The sequence below is a fragment of the Homalodisca vitripennis genome, chromosome 6, assembly GCF_021130785.1.
Source record: "Homalodisca vitripennis isolate AUS2020 chromosome 6, UT_GWSS_2.1, whole genome shotgun sequence".
Lineage (NCBI taxonomy): Eukaryota > Metazoa > Arthropoda > Insecta > Hemiptera > Cicadellidae > Homalodisca > Homalodisca vitripennis.
The window spans coordinates 68,293,448-68,315,422 of NC_060212.1; the positions used below are offsets into that span (position 1 = coordinate 68,293,448).

The window sequence follows — 21,975 nt, forward strand, 5'->3', positions numbered from 1 at the left end:
TGACAGTACAATTTTAGCAGGAACACGACACACACGCACATTCCCTTTGGTGTAATACAGAGATACATTTATGTAAACAAAATCAAGTTAAAGAGATATTAACAACAAAATTAAATTAAACATTTATTGAAAGCTTCTGCTTACTCGAGATATGCCAAATGATCATGAATTTCTTTCTCGTTTCTATGTATACTATCATTTTCTGAAACTGTTGTAAACCATTGCAAAAACCCCTGTTTATTAATTATCCACTAAACAATTAAAATTACTTTTCTAAAATACAACCTAGAATAAATCAAATTAAGAGATAACTCAGCAAGGTAGTATCTAAATACATGTACTGGAGCAATACTGTTTTCAAACAGTACTGTGTCATAATGGACCTAATAACTAATAAATTACATCTTGTTAAAGAATCTCGATACGCCAACCATAAAAATATAATCTGAAATTCCACTCATTACATTAATAAGGCCCTTCACCTCCACTTAAATAAAATTACGTTTGTAATTCCCTAACGGAAAATCTACATATGAAAGTACTAATTGAAGTATATAAATTACTTTCACTTCTTGAAATACTAACACTATGTCTGGGATTTAAAATATTCGTTATATTAATTTATTTCTGTAATATTTCTTCTTCTATATAATTATATTCAACATAGTTTCAATGAAAATAACTGACTTTTCAGGATTATATAAAATAATAATAGTTATATTCATATGTAGACTAAGAATAAACTATTAGTCTAAAGTGCTAAAATTAAAATTGATAAAATAGTCTTACAAGTAATTACATTAGTTCCAGAAATACACGTACTTTTTGTTCAATTTAGTTGGTACATTTATTTTTATAAATATTGAAAACAATTTATTTTTTCAATCTTGGCTGCATTTTGATGTACAATTATAAATGCGTATTGCGAATGTTTTCTTTAAGATAATTGCACTAGATTCTAAACACTAGTAGTGGCTTACCAGATGCAAGTGTCACGTGCAGTGAAACTCGCGAAACTGAGGCCAACGATACCTCAAAGTTATTTTTGACAGAGAACGACGTCATACTTGCGTACCTGTCATACTGTGTGTCGCCATGTTTAATTACTTCCGTTTCATTAGGAAAAACCGATACCTCACGACCCATCATATTTTTTAAGATTTTAACATACTTATATTAAACTGAATTGGAATAGTATGAGAATTACAGAACGTAATTGGCTGAGCGTTAGCGATGCGTATTATTCAAGGTTCTGGAAAATACCATTTATGTCCGTTTTATTATGTACCTCACAGAACAGACTGAACTATAGCAACATTAAGTTCGACTATGGCTTTTTTATTATGACTAAAGTAAGAATTACTAAACTATTTTACCTTAGTCTTATACGTTATTGTTACGAGAAAACGCAGAATAGACTTGGTAACAAACTGAGAACAATAATTATGATATTTTAAAATGTTACATTCTACTATAGTACCACAAGTACTATAACGAAATATTTCATGTGAACTAAGCGAAGCCTCTTACGAGACGCATGGAGTCGTGGAATTCTATCTTATTTCACATTTGATATATGTATATAGTATCTTAAAAAGTTATACCAATTAGATGAGTGAGCAAATATTTTTGTACATATTTAGAACATTACTAGAATGGTTTTGGTACGGTAAAAACTATGGAATTACCCCCAAGAAGGTTCACTAGTGCCGTTTATTCTATTCAGTTAAGCCTACATTGGAAAATCTATGTGCGTCAGTTATATTTTGGCAACCCTATGGATGTACTGGAGCGGCACACCATTAACCGCAAATGTAGAGATATTGGGTAGGAAGGATCGATCGATTAGTATCCACTGCGATTAGTATCCACTGCGATTAGTATCCACTGCGATTAGTATTCTACTGCGGACGATGACGATGTTGGAGTGGGTGGAGCACCCCTAGTGTTAAAGGCTGTTCCTAGTCTGGATATAAGGGACTGCTGACCCATGTCTTTCTGGTGAGGCTGGAACAGTACTGGCCTTCACCTTTTCGAAGTTAACATGATTGGTGTTCAGCCTGCTACTCCTCCTCATGTGATCTCAACGTGAACCCTCTACTTCCAACCTTACCCATCCTTAATATCCTGCCACTTTAGAAGCAAGCGAGAAAGTCCCTTTTAGGACTAAGTGCAATTTGAGGTTGCGCAACTTCTTGTTATAAGTGAACGGAAAAAGAAGAGGAATTCGTGCGTAAATTTTTAGCATGCAGTCACCGCTGAAGTGGAAAACCCTAGTTGCATAGAAAACTGTGTTCAAGACTATTTGAAACAGTTTCATAACGAAAACAATATTACGTTAGAAATGACAGTATTAAGTACTCGTTAGGGTCGAAGGTTTCAATATAGGAGATTTAGACATTAACAGTGAACTGAGACTATTTATTACTACCCCGTAGTTCTTAAACTTTTAACAGCTTGCATCAAGATATAATTTTCAAATCTTTCTTTACCCCACAACTGTGAGTTTAAAATTTTAATTAATACCTTATGAAACTATCAATAAATTATTTAATATACGTAGTAGGAACACTAAGTATTGAAATGTCAACGAAACCTTACAGCTTTTTTATATTAAGAATCAACCTGAAGTCTTTTAGTTCCCATCAAGTTTCTTATGAAATAAATGTTACATATTTAGTTTCAAATATTATTAAACTATGACAAGAATTACTTATACAACTTATAATATTCAGTTTAAAACTAAAATTACTTTGATTTATTGCGATGTTTCAACAATATTGGGAATAATAAATCATTTAGCTGAGTACACAATGTCGAAAAGATAGGAATTCGCTGACAGATTCATTGAACAATAAACATTTCTCACCCCCCCCCATCCTACTCACAAAGTTAAACGTTACATTACGTTATAAATAATGTTTATCTTATTATAGTTAAACATCTATAGGCTATAACTACTACACTAATAACGATTGTAATAAAATAAGCCATACAAAAAGGCGGACAACCAAAGTCTGATTAACATCTATTTAAATATAAAAAGCAAGTGTAAAATTCACCATGCGCTGATGAATGAAATTGATCATACTTAAGTGTATTGCATGCAATATAGAATATAATGAAAATAGAATAATTTGGATGAGCGAAAATCCGTAATAAATACCTACAATATATATTCTATAAATTTTTATATTCTATAAAACCTGTTGTGCTCTATACCAGTGATGGTGGTATTACTTACGTTGATGGAATATGCAACAATTTATTTTTTCGTTTTTATTCGTTTAATCCCAAAACCAAATCCAGTATCCGATGTGCATAATATGACAAATTTATGTAAAAATGGAAAAGCTATTTATGCCAGAATCATGCACAAATATGAATAAATAACTCTCTCCATCTTCCATCTTAAAATAGAAATTGATCACGAACAAAACGTTCTAAAAACTAAAATAAAAAGAATATTTAAAGTAAAAAAGACGCAATATTTTAAAATGGAAGCCAGAGTGAGGCGGAAGATCGAAAATATGCATACCTGCAGCTCTGAACTTACTACTTTTCTCCTGGTATGCTAGAACCATTAATTTCACGTGAATAATTAAGGAAAAACTAGTTTCTTTTCTTTTCTATAAGGAAATATTGGTAAGTTTTTCATTAAGTCAGCCAAAATTTAGAATTTAGTAGTTCGATTTCATTCAACAGCCATGGCGTTTGCAATATTTATTCATGCACTCAGGCTTAGAGTAGTTTTATTAGTTTAATTTTGTCTATGTCACTAACAAGAATTTATTTTTTACAATAAAATATTTATGCTGAGCAATATTTATAGGGAACTTGCATACATTTTAAGTGGTCATTCCAGAGAATTTGTTTACATAATTCAAGAACGAAATTTTCATATTTCAAGAAGAAGCCGATCCGTTTTTAAACCTTATTCTGGCCGCCCTCAAGAACCAATGGCCATTGCGAAGATTTTGTCAAACATAATAAGGAGGGGAGTCGATACAGTACAAGGTTAATGGCATTGATGAAAAGTGCTACGTTACAGACAGGACTTGAACCTGCACGATCTCTAACTCAGATCCAAAGTCCTAGGTAGACCGCTAGGCAATAGGCATACCTATATACAAAGAGTGAAACTTCGAAAGTTTGAGCTATCAGAGTTTGAATCTCCTACCTTTAAAGTACTACATCCAGGTGGTGCGATCGATTTTAACTTTAGAAATTATTTTTTTATGTTTTTTAGAAATTATTTTTTTATGTTAAGTTCAGAACTCTTCAAGATAACTTACCTGAATGCATAAAATATTTTTACAACTCCTGTGAAGTTACAGGTATTTAAAGTAGGCATTTAAGGCCATTTTATAATCAGACACAAATAAAAATTACTGAAATTAATAATTTAAAATATTTACAGTATTAACACTTACGTTATAGCTACAGAGAGTATCACATTTTCCAATAATGTGTGAATTAAAAAACTTTATTTTTAATAAAATATTTTGTAAAAATATATAATTTTTTAATATGATTCTACTTAACGAAATAGGTTTTTGTAAACAAAATAAACGTCATTTCCAAAAGCTGTGTTATGCTCGTATTGTACAATTTTCACACTGTTATCTTCATATGTGTGGTCCTGTTTACAAATTGGGCGGTAAATTACTATAACTTTTCAAAGTATTTGGTACTTTTTCGGTAATGAAAGTTGAGCTATGAATTAACACCAAAATATTTTCCAAATTCTTAATCGATTGAACCACCTTAGAAAGTTAGATTGGGGTTTAGGAAAAGCATACTCACTGCGTAAGATAACGTTTATGTAATATCTCCTAATGATAATATTTTAAACCGTTGTGTGATGATGGAATAACGGTGTTTATAATGGTTACTAGCGATTATAAATATTTATGTTGATGTATTACTAATGGAGATTGATTTAAAAACAATGAAAGCTCCCACGCAGTAGGTTATAAAACCAAAACATATTTTACATATATACACTTTTACATACATTTTTTAACATTATACAAGGAAACATAATAGCTGCATCATTTTATCATCCAGTAGCCAATAAGAACCGCTTATAATACTTATTATTCATCAGTTTCAACCTGAAAAAGCAAAGCAGACGGAAGCTGAAGATTACGCACCTGTAACATCCCTCTCACACGGGATAGAAGATCCCACGGAGTTGTTAGCGTAGCACAAGTAAGTTCTGACATTCTCCACTCTAGTTTCCAGTGTCAAAAAACTTTGAAGACCAACTTTGTTCACATTCTCCTCTATTGTTTCGTTTTCGTTTTTCACTTTCCAAGTAAAATCGACCTCTGCCGGGTTCGCCGTCGCTGTGCAGATCAATACGACCTTACCGCCCATCTCGCTCTGGGTTATGCCGCATTCTGGCTTGTCTGAAAAAAAAACATAGAACACGTAATTTACTATTCAATGTTGTACGTAGTAGAAGTGAAAACTCTAATCTACTCTAAGTCAAACTCACACGTATTGGAAATCAAAGCTATTGAACAACTTATTGATTAGAAGGCAATTAACTAGTGAAGAAACGATTAAGTTTATACTAGAGCTAAATAAACAAAATTATTTCCGGACAGTTTTACGTGAGTTACCTTTCTCTAACTTTCCAATTTGCCTAGCTTAAAACACGCTTGGCAAATATCTCTAGTCATCGAGAAAACCCTTAATAACATGTTAAATAGATAAATGCAACCAAATTTTGAAGCATATTTGATTGGTAAACCAATAAAGGGTAATAATACACCCTTAACTATACAGGTGACTGAGGTTATACAATTATTTTTTATTACACCTTCATAGAAAGACAAGTAAATCCTGAGGAAAGAAGTAGCAACATGAATACTCTTTTTATATTTATTACTTATCAAAGTTAAAAACAAAGCAACCATTTCATAAACATTTTGTCTTACACAGTTACACCTAAAATAAATATGTGTTTCTTATGATTTAATACTGAGAAGTATTTTAAAACTATTTAATTTGAATATGTTATATATTTTACTTCAATCAAATCAAATGATTACAATTTGTTTGAGAAAACAACGTGTAAAATGCTTGCGATCCCACATTAAGTTGCATTATGTTTGGCATGAAAGGATAGGTATCAAGTATTAATATATTATTCTAGACAAAGCAAGACTCACAAAGCACGTTAAAGAACGTCGTCTGCGTGTTGCTGCCGTGCTTGTTGTACGCAGTGCAAACGTAGTTTCCACCCTTGTGTCGCTGCAGGGGGAAGTTCAGTATGAGAGCGTTCCCCCTGATCACCTCAGGATCCCCCTCCCTGGACCAGTTATAGGAGGCCTCCGGGAACGCCTTGGCACTGCACAACACACGTGGCGGGATATTGTTCTCGGTCACGTTCACGACCTTGTTGGTCACAGTCACGTTCTCGGGCGGATCTGGTAACAAGAACAACTTTGTTTAAGTCACAGTACATATTTACTCGTATACTAAAAGTATCCACTACAATCATCCTATTTGGATTGATAGAAAAAACTGTGACTCACATTCCACCCCAAACGTGGTGGTGCTGTTGACGCCAGAGCCCACGATGTTGCCTGAGCTGTGGCACGAATAGTTGGCGTTGTCCGACATCCTGTCGAGCTGGTTGCCCGGCCAAGCCGCCATGTTCCAGATCAGCGTGGAGCGCACGGACTCGAAGATGTTGGCCGTGGGGTTGGCACGCTCCACAACCTCGCGGATGTCATAGCGGTTATTCATCGCCTTGTCTATCGGCCGGCCGTTCTTGCTCCAACTGATGGTGCACAGTGGGCTGCACTCTACTCGGCAGGTGAGGTTGATGTACTGGTCGTTCCAGCGGGCTCCGAAATACGGGTGTGGCCTATCGATGAAGTTCGGCGGCGCTGCAGAAGCAAAAGGTTGGTGAGTATTAGTTGGGATCCAAGCACACTCTTCTACATAAGTTATAGAAAATTTGTCTAATTATTAATAGGTCATATTTTATCTGAGGGTCTGCTATTAACATAGGGTTAAAGTTTAAACTGCGTTACCAAGAGGAGTACGTCTCAAATCCACAAATATTACACTATATGAGCTTAACGATTTCTCAATAAGACATCGATTATTTAACATTATGGCCAAACAGAAAAAATTCTAATAAATACATTTTATTTTTTATATCAATAAGACGAAAGAAAACTTCAGCATATATTTTGTTTATCTAAGCTGTAGCTTAGTATTTAATGACAGGTGCATATATGCAAACACCACAAACAATCAAACATACTGTTAGAAATAGTGTCTAACTACCAAACATGATTAACAATATAATCATGAAAACTGAAATAAAAGAGTACCGCATTTAATATAGCCAACTTAGATAACCTGTTGCAAGATAAGCTTCCAGAGTAATTAATTTTATACTATTTTTGAGCATGATAAATCCGAATAAGTGACAGTATTAGCTAATCCACTCAGTAAAGCCATAATCATGGATTTCTTCTACAAGGGAACATTAAATTAAGGTGGATAATGAACATGCTTTCTCTAAGTTAAAAAGTCAAGTATATTTAAACTTTGACTATGTTGTGTTTGATCAATTTTGTGTTTTTTTTTTTTGTGTTTGACTATGTTGATGTCAATTTTTAATAAGCAGCATTTTTAATGTCTCGATCATAATAACTGTTATAATAGCACCTGTGTGAATGCAACATTATCTGGAAGATGCAAAATAGGTGAAAACAAATTATTGGTAAAACTAAATTAATATAGTGAGAAGCTTACACGTATAGTTAATGGTTCTCTTATTCAATTAACGTTAAGTAATATTTTGTCATGAATAACGAGCAATAGCTGCAAACAACACACGTAAACCACGCATTTATGACTTGAATTAGCAACACTAAATGTTATATATTTTTAGGTGTCAATATATTCTTGAAATTTGCATAAAATAATAAACAAAAAGAAGATAAAGACAACATTAACACTTACCTAGCACTTTGAAGGCAACGGTGGCTGGGACGCTTTGTCCACCAGCGTTCTCAGCGACGCAAGTAAAGTTAGATTCAGTCTCTAGGGTGACAGGATCTATTGTCCAATTGGCCGACGTCACATCCTGTATAAGGTGACCTCCCCGCGTCCATCGATAGATCGGCCCGGGGGGTCTTCCTTCGTCCTTCACGCTGCACATCAGAGTCACCGATCCTTTCTTCCTCACCTGGTTGGGCCAGTACACTAGAGAAGCCTCTCCGGGCGGATCTGCAAGAGGATGATGAAAATCAGGTACGGTACTGTATAAAAGAACTGGTTACTGGGTGATAAGTAGTTTTGTTCTTGTGATTGTCTTGAGAGAAGTGCTTCGCTTGGAATTAGTTCAACTTACAGTAGACGATGACCGGAGTGGCCGGGGAGATCGGTCCCCAGCCCGCCTCGTTCATTCCAGCGCACGAGTAGTTGCCGTGAAACCTGCGCTCCACCTCCTCCAGCAGCAGCTTGCTAGGATCGATGTCGCAGAGAGTCGTGTTGGACAAGCCGCACTCCGGGAGTTCCTTCAACATCTCGCCGTCCAGGTACCAGCGGACCGCCAACAACGTGTCTGGGTAGCCCGAACTCACCTGTGGGCAGAGATAAATTTTTGTAGAATTGCTATTTCATACATATGAAAATATAAACAAACATGCAATTCATTGCAAGTAATCTGCAGCTTTTATTACGACACCCTTGGGACAGAATTATGTTTTGATGTTATACTCTACATTAACAAAAAAAACCTTTGAGACTATATACTGAATTTTTAACCACATACTAGATTTGTATAAAGACAATAAGAAATATACCTTTAGTTAAATTAAAGTTGTTAGTTCTTAGTATCCCTTCCAATAAATTATTAAATAATCAATAATTATTATTGTTTTTGAAACTAAAAAACGTCAAGTATTATTTGGACAAAGAGAGAGATCTAATATTATTTCACGTAAAAATTGAGTAATATTGGATTTTTAATGGCCACTTTATCAGCAAACAATAACCTTAAAAGATTTATGCATAATAAATCGTGCTCATGAATATATTGAACACTTAGTCATATTCATGTTAGCAATTACAATACATATTGATTAAAATTCGTGATAAGTTATTCTCGCTGTTAAAACACACAAATAGACGCATGTAGTTAGTAATCGTAAGTAATAGAAGAGAACCACTGAGCGCTAATACAATTAATTAACCTCTTTTATATATTCTTCCCAAAATAATACTCAACTTGACTTTCATTGCAGTTTGCTTTTAATAAGAGTTTCATTAAGAGTGGCAGGTATGGAACGCTTGAACATTTGTACAACGCCCCGGTAAGTATTGTAAAAGAAAGTGTAATTTCCAAACTATCCTAAATATGTATGAATCCACAATGGAAATCTCGTAATTAAAACACAAAAGTACACTTGAACTACAGTAAAGTTGGAACAGAGCTGCAGTTAATGAGTATGAGTATACGGAGCCGACTGTTCTTGTGTGTGTGTTTGCAGCGGCCGCCGCTGGTAGTGACACTGACTAGGCTCACAGTCGAAGTTAACCTGGACTCGTGTTCAGCGCTCTGTCTTCAGTTGTTTTACTTCGCAAAGTGTTGTTTCATATCAATCAATAATACCTTAAATTAACGAATTATTGAGATAGTTCAGTTCTATTTTGAGTGATTATTTAGATATCAGAACGAAGTACAGCATCATTTCATGATGATTCTGTTTAGTAAAAATCGATTTCCATCCAATAGACTAACTACCACCAAGAGAGTCATAGGTTTTACATAAAATACTGCCACCTGCACCCCCCCCCCCCCCCCAATGAGGAGTGAAGAGTTTGCTAATTTGACAAGTTTCCGAAATAAAATTTCTAACTCGTTGTATCATCAATGGGATTGTATGAAAAATACTTTGCCTGCCACAATGGAATAAAACCGCAGTTCCATTAAACTTTCACTAAAACGTTACGATACTGCTGCGGCTCTCTTGCCCAGAGGTTGCGGGTTCGATTCCCGAGGAGGTCAACCGGATTTTGAAATTGGGTTTGGGCAGTTTTTTGCTTGAAAACGTATCTATAATCAATTAAAATTCCCTTGACGTTAAAAAGAAATTAAAAATCACCTTACTATTTATCCGGTGCTACACGTTAAAGTTTATAGGTTTGAAGAGCGCATTTATTCATAGAGCTGAGTTACATTCCACAACGTAATGTTTATCTTAAACCACAGTGTCTGGCAAAAATGGTTTAGTAAAGAGGAGTAAACTCACCTCACAAAGCAGTGTGATGTTCTGGTGCTCTAACTCGCTGACAGCTCGAGGAGGATTTATTGTTAAGTTCACTATTGGTTTATCTGAAAATAAGATGATCAAAGTTAATAATATACTATTCTAGAAGATAGAAATCGTTGCAAATACACTCTCTTACAAACTACGAGCTATTTTGGAATATAAATATTTTGAAGCAGGACATGTCTAAAAAATTATTACATAGAAATGCAACCCGTAGTAATGGGCAGATTAATAATACAATGACAATAATCACCCCACAATTCCCTTTATAATACGACTAAAACTATAATGGCTAATTTCTTATTTACGAACTGTGTTTAACTGATATTTTATTGTGGAGGTATTTGTAGATAAATCCACAATGCCTAGATTTTACAAACAGATCTTATGCGCAGAACATATGACGTTATGAATAAAAGAATAAACTGGTGTGTTTCATTTCCGCTTTTATGACATGTTACATACAAGGGAAAGAATACCCTTTATATTCTTATATATGTGGAAAGTAATTAAAAAAGCATAATAAATATATGTATACTGTTTTTTTACAACCTTTTATGAGTAGCATGAATTATACATTTATGTCTTTCCTTTAATAGAGATTAAATGAACCACACTGTGATCACCGCAATTAATACAGGTTTTTTTTTAATGCATCAATAACATAGCTATTTTTGTGCAATACGAATATTAAGTTTACGTCCATTTAACCCTTTACGTGAAAGGAAGCTTCAGGGTCTGAAATGGGACCTAAATATTCTAATTGTATCAACCCTAAGTGTTGTTTTATTTATTGACCAAATACCAATTATCTGTCGCATACTCACAATAAACGGAGACGTTAGCCTCGTTGGAAGAGGTCGAGAGACCCACTTCGTTCTCCAGCATGCAGGTGTAGATGCCGTGGTGGTGCCTCGTGGCGTTTTTGACAGTGAACACCGTGCCGTCAAGTCCATCAACATCCTCCGGATTCCCAGCACTAGTGGCCGGGTTTTTCACCACATTTCCGTTCCTCAACCTGCAGACAATACATGTTAGTTACTGTTCCTCAGAGACGAGTTCATACAGCGGTATAAAGTGTATAAGAAATTTTAACATGTTATGCTTAAGACAAGACCAGTATGGTAAAATAGGTAACAAGTTGTTGTAATATATAATAATTATTTAACAAGGTTTCAATGGAGATTTATTTAGACAAAAGTATTCAAGTGTGATACACCACGGAATTAATGTGTAATTCATCGTTTACACAACGCAATATAAGTATAATTCGTCTTTTGTGCGACACAAGATACATCAAGTTTTCGTCGTTTGATTTCACAACATAAGTATGATTCCCTTATGAAGTATCGGAACACTGATATGTTATATAAATACTTACAACAGCAGATAAAATCCTAATTTGTTTAGATAAAAGAAAGGAAATAAGAAATAAACATAATGGATCAATTCATACAAGACCGTTTATGACAACAATTAACGTTACTACCACATGTATATATTATTGACAGAAGGTCTCCAGAAATGAGATAGATTGACTTACAATGGAGTGTTTTAGGTATAATCGTAATTAAGCGGACACCCTCAGGCGCACAATCAGGAAGTGACTTCCACGTATAGAGTTTAGTAGTGAAAACCCGGCTAGAGTGCCTTATGTAAATCAGAATAGTGAATGCTTGGTACTAACAGAAATAATATTCGTTATGCAGGAGTAGTAATCGTAATAAAAATTTCTATTGAACTAAAATAATGTTTTGCTTCCACCCATAAAGTCTACAAACAAAAACAGTTCAGGAATTTAAGAGACGTTGTGCCAAAAAGCGTTGATAACGTCTAATGTTTTTGCGACTCCGCCTCGGCCGAACTCGAGGGGCCATAAGTAATGCCGACTACGACGTTGGGACCGGGAGCGGACGGGGCAAGGAGAGGCGAGGCGTTGAGTGGTTGGTCATTAGGAGCCCGGGAGGGTGACTGCCATTGTGAGCGCCAATTGATAAAGGGCTGATAAAGCTCTCACGCCGCCAAATTAGATCTGTAAATTTATTTGGTTGCTCCCTTAACTCGCTGCGAGCCACCTGAAAATACGACTCCAATCTCTCCCCACCTGAATCAGGGCGTTCCACTAATTCATTCCTTTTGTTGGAAAATTACATTGCTTGATTAAAGTTTTCGCGGAGTAAATCAGGAAATTGAGAATTCAAAATCGGAGCAATGTGGAAGAAAATATTTGTAACCGACCATATATTAATTTTTATTTTTTAAATTACGTAAAAATCAAATATATGAAACATGTCCAACACAGATGTTTTACAATTTTGAATTGAATGAAGTAGATACAAATAAAAAATATCTAGCATAGTTAATGTAGAGTAATTTTACTAAAATAAAATGTAAATAACATTAATAACCAGTACGTATATTTATTAAATTTTCCCTAGTAATGTTTTTACAAACAGGATAAAATCGATAAAGTAACATCACTGACTCTAAACGAAAGTTGCAAAGTCGGTAAATGAATTCACCGCACAATTTGCTCATTTAATTTATTCTGAACTTAAGTCGGTGCGAGCATTAGGAACCTTGGTGTGAAACAATCAAGTTGCAGCCACAACGTTCACACCCTCATTGACTATGCATTGGAAAAACAATTCGAGAAACCTCTCTTTACACCGTTGTTACCGACTGAATAAGAGCAAAGGTTACATTTCGTTACAACGTTTTATAAATTGATCTCTGCTATACAACCAATCGTTCTAAGGCTGTTTAAGGCAAATATGTGAGGCACTAAACATATCATAAGGTGAATATATAATTTATAATTATAATATCAAGTACACAAATGCAGGATCAAACACTTTCCTCGCTGTATTGAAAGTGATAATTCTTAAGTTCTACGGCTCGTACATCCCATTTACATACACATACAGACTGGAAGGGATGTTTACGTGAGAAATACCATTATTACAAAATCTCGATCTTTCCCGTCAATCCCTCTGGGAACCTTTTGATTCTTGAGCCCATTCTTACACACAAGACTAGAGGGGATGATTACCTAGGAGTATTAAGGAATCTCCATCATACCCGTCAATCCCTCTGGGAACCTTTTGATTTTTGAGCCCATTCTTACACACAAGACTAGAGGGGATGATTAACTAGGAGTATTAAGGAATCTCCATCATACCCGTCTATCCATATGGGAGTTATTGATCCTTGAGTCCATTCTTATACAACAGACTGCAAAGGGATGTTTACCTGAGATTATAAATAACTCTCCATAAGGCCCGTCTATTCTTATGGGAGTTATTGATCCTTGAGCCCATTCTTATAAAAAAGAATGCAAGGGTTGTTTACCTGAGGTTATAAATAACTCTTCCATAAGGCCCGTCTATTCTTATGGAGAGGATGTTTACTTGAGATTATAAATAAATCTCCATCAAGCCTGTCTATTCCAATGGGAGCTATTAATCCTTGAGCCCGTTCTTATACACAAGACTGAAAGGGATGTTTGCCTGAGATTATAAATAAATCTCCATGAAGTTACCTGAGATTATAAATAAATTTCCATAAAGCCCGTCTATTCTTATGGGAACTATTGATCTTTGAGCTCTGTTCCTACACACAAGACTGGAGAGGATGTTGTGAGATACCTGAGATTATAAATAAATTTCCATAAAGCCCGTCTATTCTTATGGGAACTATTGATCCTTGAGCCCCGTTCCTACACACAAGAATGGAGAGGATGTTTACCTGAGATTATACATAAATCTCCATCAAGCCCGTATATTTTAATCGGAACTATTGATCCTTGAGCCCCGTTCATACACACAAGAATGGAGAGGATGTTTACCTGAGATTATAAATAAATCTCCATCAAGCCCGTCTATTCTTATGGCGACTATTGATCCTTGAGCCTGTTCTTACACACAGAACTGGAGAGGATGTTTACCTGAGATTATAAATAATTATCCATACAGCCCGTCTATCCCCATGGGAACTATTAATCCTCGACTCAATTCTTACACATAAGACTGGATGGGATATTTACCTGAGAGTATTAATAAATCTCATCATGCTCGACTTTATATCCCCATGTGAACGATTGATCCTTGAGCCAATTTACAAAAAAACTGGAGGGGATGTTTAGCTGTGAGTATTAGGAATTTCCGTCTTACCCGTCTGCCCCCATGGGAGCTATTGATTCCCATTAACGCAGAGAGAGACTGGAGGAGATGTCTAGCCAGGATCAAAAGCAATCCCTACCAGCATTTAACTTAAGGCTATGCACACTTGAGTACAGCCACACATAGACAGACTGGAGGGAATGTTAACCAAGGGGCTCTTTGTAAGTCGGACAATCCCTGTAGGGGCGATGGGTATTTCTACCAATTTATACACAGATAGGACTATGAAATCCCTGTACAATCTTTTTGTCTATTCAGATCCCATTCAAGAGCACGTAGACTGAAAGTACTGTATATCTTCAAAAGCACTTTCCTAATGCTGACCCACTTAAATGGACGCAATTTATCTGTCATCAAACACTTTTAACATACACAAAGTGTAGAAACACTTTGATAGACTTATAGTGAATCATTCTCTTGAAATTAGCATCAAAATGGCTTCCTATATTTTGATCTAGTTTCTAAATACTTTAGTAGAGTTCAGATACATCTGTGTTACCCACAAAGATATTCTAATTCGATATACTTGATTGTAAAACCATTGTAGAACGTCTCTAATGCACGCGCTCTAAACCATTCTCTATGGCTAAAGATTTAAACGAGCAAAGTTTATTGTCGAAACGCGTGCAGTCTGCAACAGAAACTTCATAAAGACAAAGTCTCATCATATTTGTTTATCTTTCTTGAGTTAATGGGAGAATTTCATTTTAGTTAAAGATAATTGTAACATTATCTTATAAGTGATGAAAACAAGTTTTACGAAAACAGCGATATTCGTTGTAGTAACTAAGCTTTTCCAAAAACATTTTGTAATGTTATATATAATATAATAACGAGAATTCCTTATTTTTCGTATGTTTCGTGTATTTTTATTCAAAATGGTGTATACGATTTTATCAAACAATATCTTGAGATTTATATCTGAATATTACGACAATGATATACAAAGACACTGACTGAAATTAAGGCAAGAGTCCTTATTGCAGTAAACAACGTAGATTACAAATTTATATCTAGCACAAACTCTATATTGTTTATATTGAGTTGTTTTGGAAATAACCAAACAAGTCTAATATATGAAGAGAAATTTAATATTCATAATTAAACGTCATTATTATATTCATAGTTATATTAATGCAAGTATATGTCGACGTAGCTGCAGAAATGGTATTTCATGATCACAATGTTCTCTTTCTCGTGAGAAAATAGAAGCAATAATGAAGTTAATTGCTGTTCTCCAAATTCATTACTGTTTTGTTTCTTCACTTAAATGCTCCTGCATTATTTGCTAAATGTTTTTCAACCAACTATACAAACAAATGCAAAGAAATAGCAAATTAGTACTGTATCGTGTAACAAATTTTAATTGCTTTAACTGATTAGTACAAATTTGATTCACTAAACATCCTTCATTGATTGTGTGACTGAGCTAAGTGTATCACTCGAGAGGCATGAAAATTTCCTTTGGCTGCCGTCTATGTGTCTTACTGTACGCACGATGTCTCGAGAACGCACTGACCCATAGGATTGGGATTTGTCATAAAGCTTCATTTCTAAATAAGCGACATCGACTTCGTTAATAGTGAATATCAATCCATGGTATTTGGGTGAAAGTGTTTTACATATGTTTGGTGAGTAATCATGATGGTAAAGAGAATATCGCTTAAGATACACTCGCGTTTTTTATTTATTGCTTAACATGCAATAAATCCGTAAGATATGTCGAGAAAGAGTTTATATGGTGAGCATTCATTTATGAGTTCTATTGTGGTTCATGTAAAAACCTAGAGTTAGGCTGAGCAGTATTGTCTATCAAAAACTAGGCTGATAGAATTTCTGCCTGTAAATAGTTCTTTACGCTCCGATATTCCATTTGTAAGCAGGACATCTCGAGAAGGAAATGTTCTATAGACATGCGATTTTACATGGCACTTCAGCGGAGCAAAACGTACAATGGCGTACGCACGCCTTGGATAGTTTGGAATGATAATTAATCTTATTATTTTTTTCTTATTCCTGGGGCTAAAATAAAATAGTTTCTGCTAGAGTAGAAGTAAAAACGAACAGAAAACAAAAAGGACTTAGAATGAAAATTAATGTTGCATCAAACCGTACGAACAAAAACAGTATTATCTCTACAAACAAAAACATTATTTCAACATTGAATAATGAATAATTTTATCGTGCAATATTCCTATGGATGATCAACCGTTTATTATACAACAAGCATGAACTAGTTTCGTCAAACTTGATGGAATAATTATTTCTCGAACGTTTCCCTGTCCTATATCCTGTCGCCTGAAGCGTCGAAGAATGTTATTGCATGTACTTGGAAGCTTCTTGCTAGTCGTAAATAGTTTAATAAACCGCTGAGAGTTGTTTTTCGCGAGCAGCATTGACTATGCAATGAGGCGAAGACTGACAAACAACCTGTGGCAAATTAGATTCCTTCACTCCTGAACTTCACCGTCGCCTCCGGCTGTATCGACTTCTCAGAAACCCCTCACTTCGATCAGAAACAATATTACTTTTACCAATAACATTAACAAAACCCAATCAAGATCTCTTCAGAGGCTGCGTTTCGGAGGCGGCACGAAGTTGTGTGTTTCCCGAGATTTTCCGCCTGGAAATTGTTACCGAATTGTTTATATTATTATAGAACAAAACAGCAAAAATGATTACTAAATGTTGGAATTGTTTATGTATTGTTAAGTCTGAAATTGTAACACAGATTAATGGTTCCACACTTAATTTTGTTCATTTAAATTAATTAGTATAACAAATTTAAAATAAAACTTATGTGATTCATGAATATAAACGTTGATACTCGCAATTTAACAGAGTTGATTTCGGAACTCCTTAATTGTAAAAGTAATATTTTACGAACAATATTTTGTCTAAACACCTTAATGATAGATTTAAAAAACGAAATTATTGTTTTAAATATTATTTATTATTAGACGCTGATTTGAACTATAAACAAATACAATCAGTTTTTAATGCTGAAAGGCAAACCCAATGACCGCGAATTTGTATGGGTGTTATTGATACTCTTTTTAAAATACTTTAGTACTTATGGCTTGCAATGAAAATGTAATTCTCTATATGTTTGGGTACAGAAAACTGTGATATTGATCGATATGTCAATTTAGAGGTCATCAATCAAGTGAATATTGCTTAGACGATATACATTCTTTGATTTCACAAATAAAAATACAATTATACAGGATGTAAAAAGGTCCAGCACGGGCTTGATAATTCCCGAACGATTACAGGAAATCAATAATACCTGGTACATCATTATTGCACCTATAAGTCTAATTTTTGATGTAACTAAAAACTGTTCGTGTCAGGGGGATAGCCCGCAAGGAATCAGAAAACAATCTTAAATTAAAGCACCGGTCGAGTATTACATCAAATTAAAGGTCTCTATTAGTAAAGTACAATGCCGCAAATCCGACCAGAAAAGGTCCACTCTTTAGGAAATTACGCTGGTATGAAATACTGGACTTAAGAAATAGTTTTTAAGGTAGTTATTGACGTTCATATCATATATTGTTCGTTGAAAATAATGTAGATATTGGGCTATTCTTACCTAAAACTTATTGCAGAACTCCTTGTAGACCAACCTCCATTGGATGTGAAGAGTATTGTATTGTATTTTTCTAGTATTGTATACATACATATTTATATACACTTGCAATACTAGAAAGATCACAAAGGATAAAATTATACTGGTCAATAATATAACATAATACATACATATTATCTCAATTAGTTTCGATGCAATATCATGAAAAAGACTTATTATTTAAATTTGGTAAGATTTGTACGTGAAAGCTTAAAAAGTATTATACTTCAAAGGCGATTGTAATTAAATTAAAACAAGTTTACAAACAAACGTAAAACTTTTAATTGGATTCCAATGAAATAACTCTACTAAAAGTTACTTTACGAGATAACAGAGCGTCATTGATAATTATTTTTCCTCCTGACATTAATTAATAAATACTCGTTCAGGAAGATTCAAGAACAAGTTGCAGCCTCTCAAGTCTCGTTCCCAAGACGCTTGTTAAGGCCGGGTACTGTTCCGTAACCTTGTAATTTACAGCCCAAGTATTGTCCCCTGTCTTAACACCCCGCCATAAATTGTCCTCTCAGCCTCTCCCAGAAACCTGCTCCCGAGTTTCAGCCTCTTGGAAGTCTTGTTGGACATTTTAATAAATAGCCGTATTTAAAACAAAGGGTGCACTTAGCAAAATCCTACGGTACACAAGGAATTAGCTTCGTTTATATATTTACGTACACAATAGTGTACTTTTTCCTGACTTTATTTACGTGTCACTTTAAAATTAAATGTGTTATTAATCCCCCTAATATATTACCACTTCCTGTCCGTCTACTCTAATAAAACCTTAAGCAAGTCAAATAAAGTGGTGGCACAATATACGAAATAACTATTAAATAATAAAAACACTACCAAAATATAAAGTGACACATCTTCAAAGGTTTGCCAAAACGTTCAGCTTCTAAAATTCGTTTTAAATAAACTAGAAATTGGAATATGATTATTTATGATTCATTGTTTCTATTTAATATTTTTTTTTAATGGAATTTTTTTAACGAGATAGTAATTAAGTAGCCTGTTACAAACTATTACAGTAGAAACATATAAACAGGTATTTCCGACGTGAAATTAAATATTATTCAATGTAACAGGTGCTGGAACATTGGAATTTGTTACATTTATTACTGTTTTGTACATTAAGTTAGTCCTTGAATCACTCAGAATTTGGTAAAGGAGTGAAAAGAAGAAAATAAATAGTTTTATATTTATTTAGGCTTGTCAAAGATCATAATCACATTAGGAAAATAATATATGGAGAGTCTTTCTTAGGTGAAATAAAATTTTTCTAGGTATATAGTGCACTTGCTGTCTTATAAGGATTCTAATTATCACTCAGTATAGACCAGCAATGAAGGCTTTAACGATAGCTTGACATATATTGTACAGTAGACTAAATCTAATTCTCACTGTAAAATTCCTTACCTTCAAGGAAAGGAGTTTACGCCACCCAATAGGTTAATTAGGAAAACATAGTAAAACAAAAAGACCGATTTCAAAAATCCAATGCTAAAAATCTAAATCCAAAGTAATTGGAATTGAATTATAATACCTAGTCCCATTAAATGTAGATTTTAGTTACAATACTGTCTTATTACATCATGTATGAGAAGGTGAATGTTGTATTCACGGTCATTTAATTGACAAACTCGTCCTCCTTTTAGGTGAGTTTCAGCTAGATCACGCAGCAGAACGGAATAAAACAACGTCCCTGCCAAAAGACGAAACTGTTCAAATAGTTGAGGCGGCTTCCGCCAGAGCGTGCTGAGAGCTCCGTTTCACACGCTGCCCAGGGATCCATAACGCGCCGAGTGCCGAGCTAGCTCGTTACCCGTTTCTGAAAACCGGAATAAATGTTCCTGTTCGCGAGCAGGGACTTTGCATTCAGCACACGTTTGATAAAACGTTGTTGTGACATGTGACGTCGAGTGTCATCTCGCGCGGAAATCGTCTATATCTCGTCCTAAACACAATGAATATTCATCCGGCCTTCGGGAAATGTAATTGTGTTGTCGCCGTGATAAATTCACCTTAATAACTTCTTCCTCGGCCGGCTCTTAAATTATGGAGGAGGAAAATAACGAGATTCGGGATCGTTCTGAGAATTACTTTTTAAACATTCATAGAAAAAAGTAAACCATTTGCCTAATGAAGTAAATATGTCGAAAGCAAAGACTGTGGGCATATCAAATCCTTTTGAAAGTGGAAGGTGTTCATCCTTATTAACTCATGCACTTGCTTTAAAAATATCAGTTTCAGTATGATTTGTTTAGCCGCATAACGAAAGTATTAAATTAATTATCAGAAAAAAGTCATAATGAAACACTAACGTGAATATGTACACAATTATTGGGTCAAATAAGACCTAATTTAAAAAAATTTTTTTTGCGTACATGTGTATCATACTTTTCTAATAAATGTACTAAAGATACTATTTTTAAAAATATGTTGTTGTATATTACAGTAAAAATAATGGTATATATATATATATATATATATATATATATATATATATATATATATATATATATATATATATATATATATATATTTGGTATACTAATCTAATGCTTCTTCTTTTGCTTCAATTGCTATATGCTTTAACCATTAAATTGCAACAAAGTGAGTAACTTATTAATGTTGTTAGTTTTGTGGATGTCCACACTGAAGCCAGTTTCTGCCAGAATCACGTATGCCATTGGCAATCAGATTACGCAAACACTTGCGCATTAGTCAGAGCTGGCTTAGCCTCGGAACACTCTCCATCTCTAATATGGAGCCTTGTCGTACAACCTTACAGCGTAAGATCAATAAGCAGCTGGGTAAATTAATAATGCTTAGAGTGGGTGGGCTATTATGGCATAACCGAGTTTATTCAAGAATTCCCAAAGTAGGTGCATAGAGATTAGTCCGTATCACAATTAAAATTAGTGAGGTTCAATGATACTCATATCATGTATCTAAAACACATTAGGTGTTCGGGAGATATCAAATAATTTAAAAGTTTGCACAACCGATGCAACATTAATTAATGTATAGTAGGTGACGAAATACTGGAGGCAACTCAGATTACAAAATTCTTATCGCCAGTAAGTAGCCGGAGAGTTACCTCTTCTTTAAGAGGTTAAGAACATGATAGTAAGTGTTTCAGAAACTCAGAACACAAGTTGATGGCTATAATAAACCGATATAACGGAGTATTGAAGGACTCAGCAGAAAGTAACGAAATAGTTATCACGTATATGGCGAGACAGATGGACAGACTGCCATTTGACCTGTTGAATCCGATATCAATATGAATTGTATTGGTTCACGAAGAACTTGTGTACCAAGATTTAAGTGTCTAAAACCTTTCCAGAGTTGCCCATCGTACTTCCGGGTAGTTGCACTGACGGCCATGTCAGGTCCTTAAACAATAAACATAAGCTTGTCCACATTGCTGTTGAAACGGTATCAAGTTACGTCAGAATCTTTATTCCAAATTTGGATACAATTCCACCCCAATTAAAGAGATCCGATAAATATTGCTTGACAGAATGCCTGTTTCCCGAAGCCCAATGAGAGCAGAGCTACAACTACATTAGGCATAAATCCTATTTCGATATTTACAGTAACAATGACTACCATTCATTGACAAAGTACAGTTCACATCGGTCTGTACTGATTTTATATTAATTTTTGGGATCGTAAAGAATATTACTACCATAGATAGGATAGAAACGAACAGAATATTAAAAAGTGGGAGTCACGACTTTTGTTGGATGATAGAACCGCATGCCTAACTTACATGTGTTCATTATTAGCTTAGTTAATGCATTACTATGTTTGCAAAGAATTTAACCGTATATAATGGATTAAA

The 21,975-nt window shown here is 34.6% G+C and overlaps 1 protein-coding gene across 10 annotated transcripts in view; it reads right to left on the bottom strand.

Annotated features, from left to right (window-relative positions):
• Window positions 1–21,975, bottom strand: part of LOC124364418 (hemicentin-2-like) — a 516,416-nt gene that overhangs the window by 19,835 nt on the left and 474,606 nt on the right. For all 10 annotated transcript variants that reach the window (XM_046819906.1, XM_046819907.1, XM_046819899.1 and 7 more), the window contains 7 exons: window positions 11,138–11,328; window positions 10,290–10,372; window positions 8,387–8,618; window positions 7,996–8,262; window positions 6,549–6,905; window positions 6,183–6,440; window positions 5,157–5,414 (listed from right to left, as the gene is read on the bottom strand). In XM_046819906.1, the coding sequence (XP_046675862.1) occupies window positions 5,157–5,414; window positions 6,183–6,440; window positions 6,549–6,905; window positions 7,996–8,262; window positions 8,387–8,618; window positions 10,290–10,372; window positions 11,138–11,328 (1,646 nt within the window). The remainder of the gene's footprint in view (window positions 1–5,156; window positions 5,415–6,182; window positions 6,441–6,548; window positions 6,906–7,995; window positions 8,263–8,386; window positions 8,619–10,289; window positions 10,373–11,137; window positions 11,329–21,975) is intronic.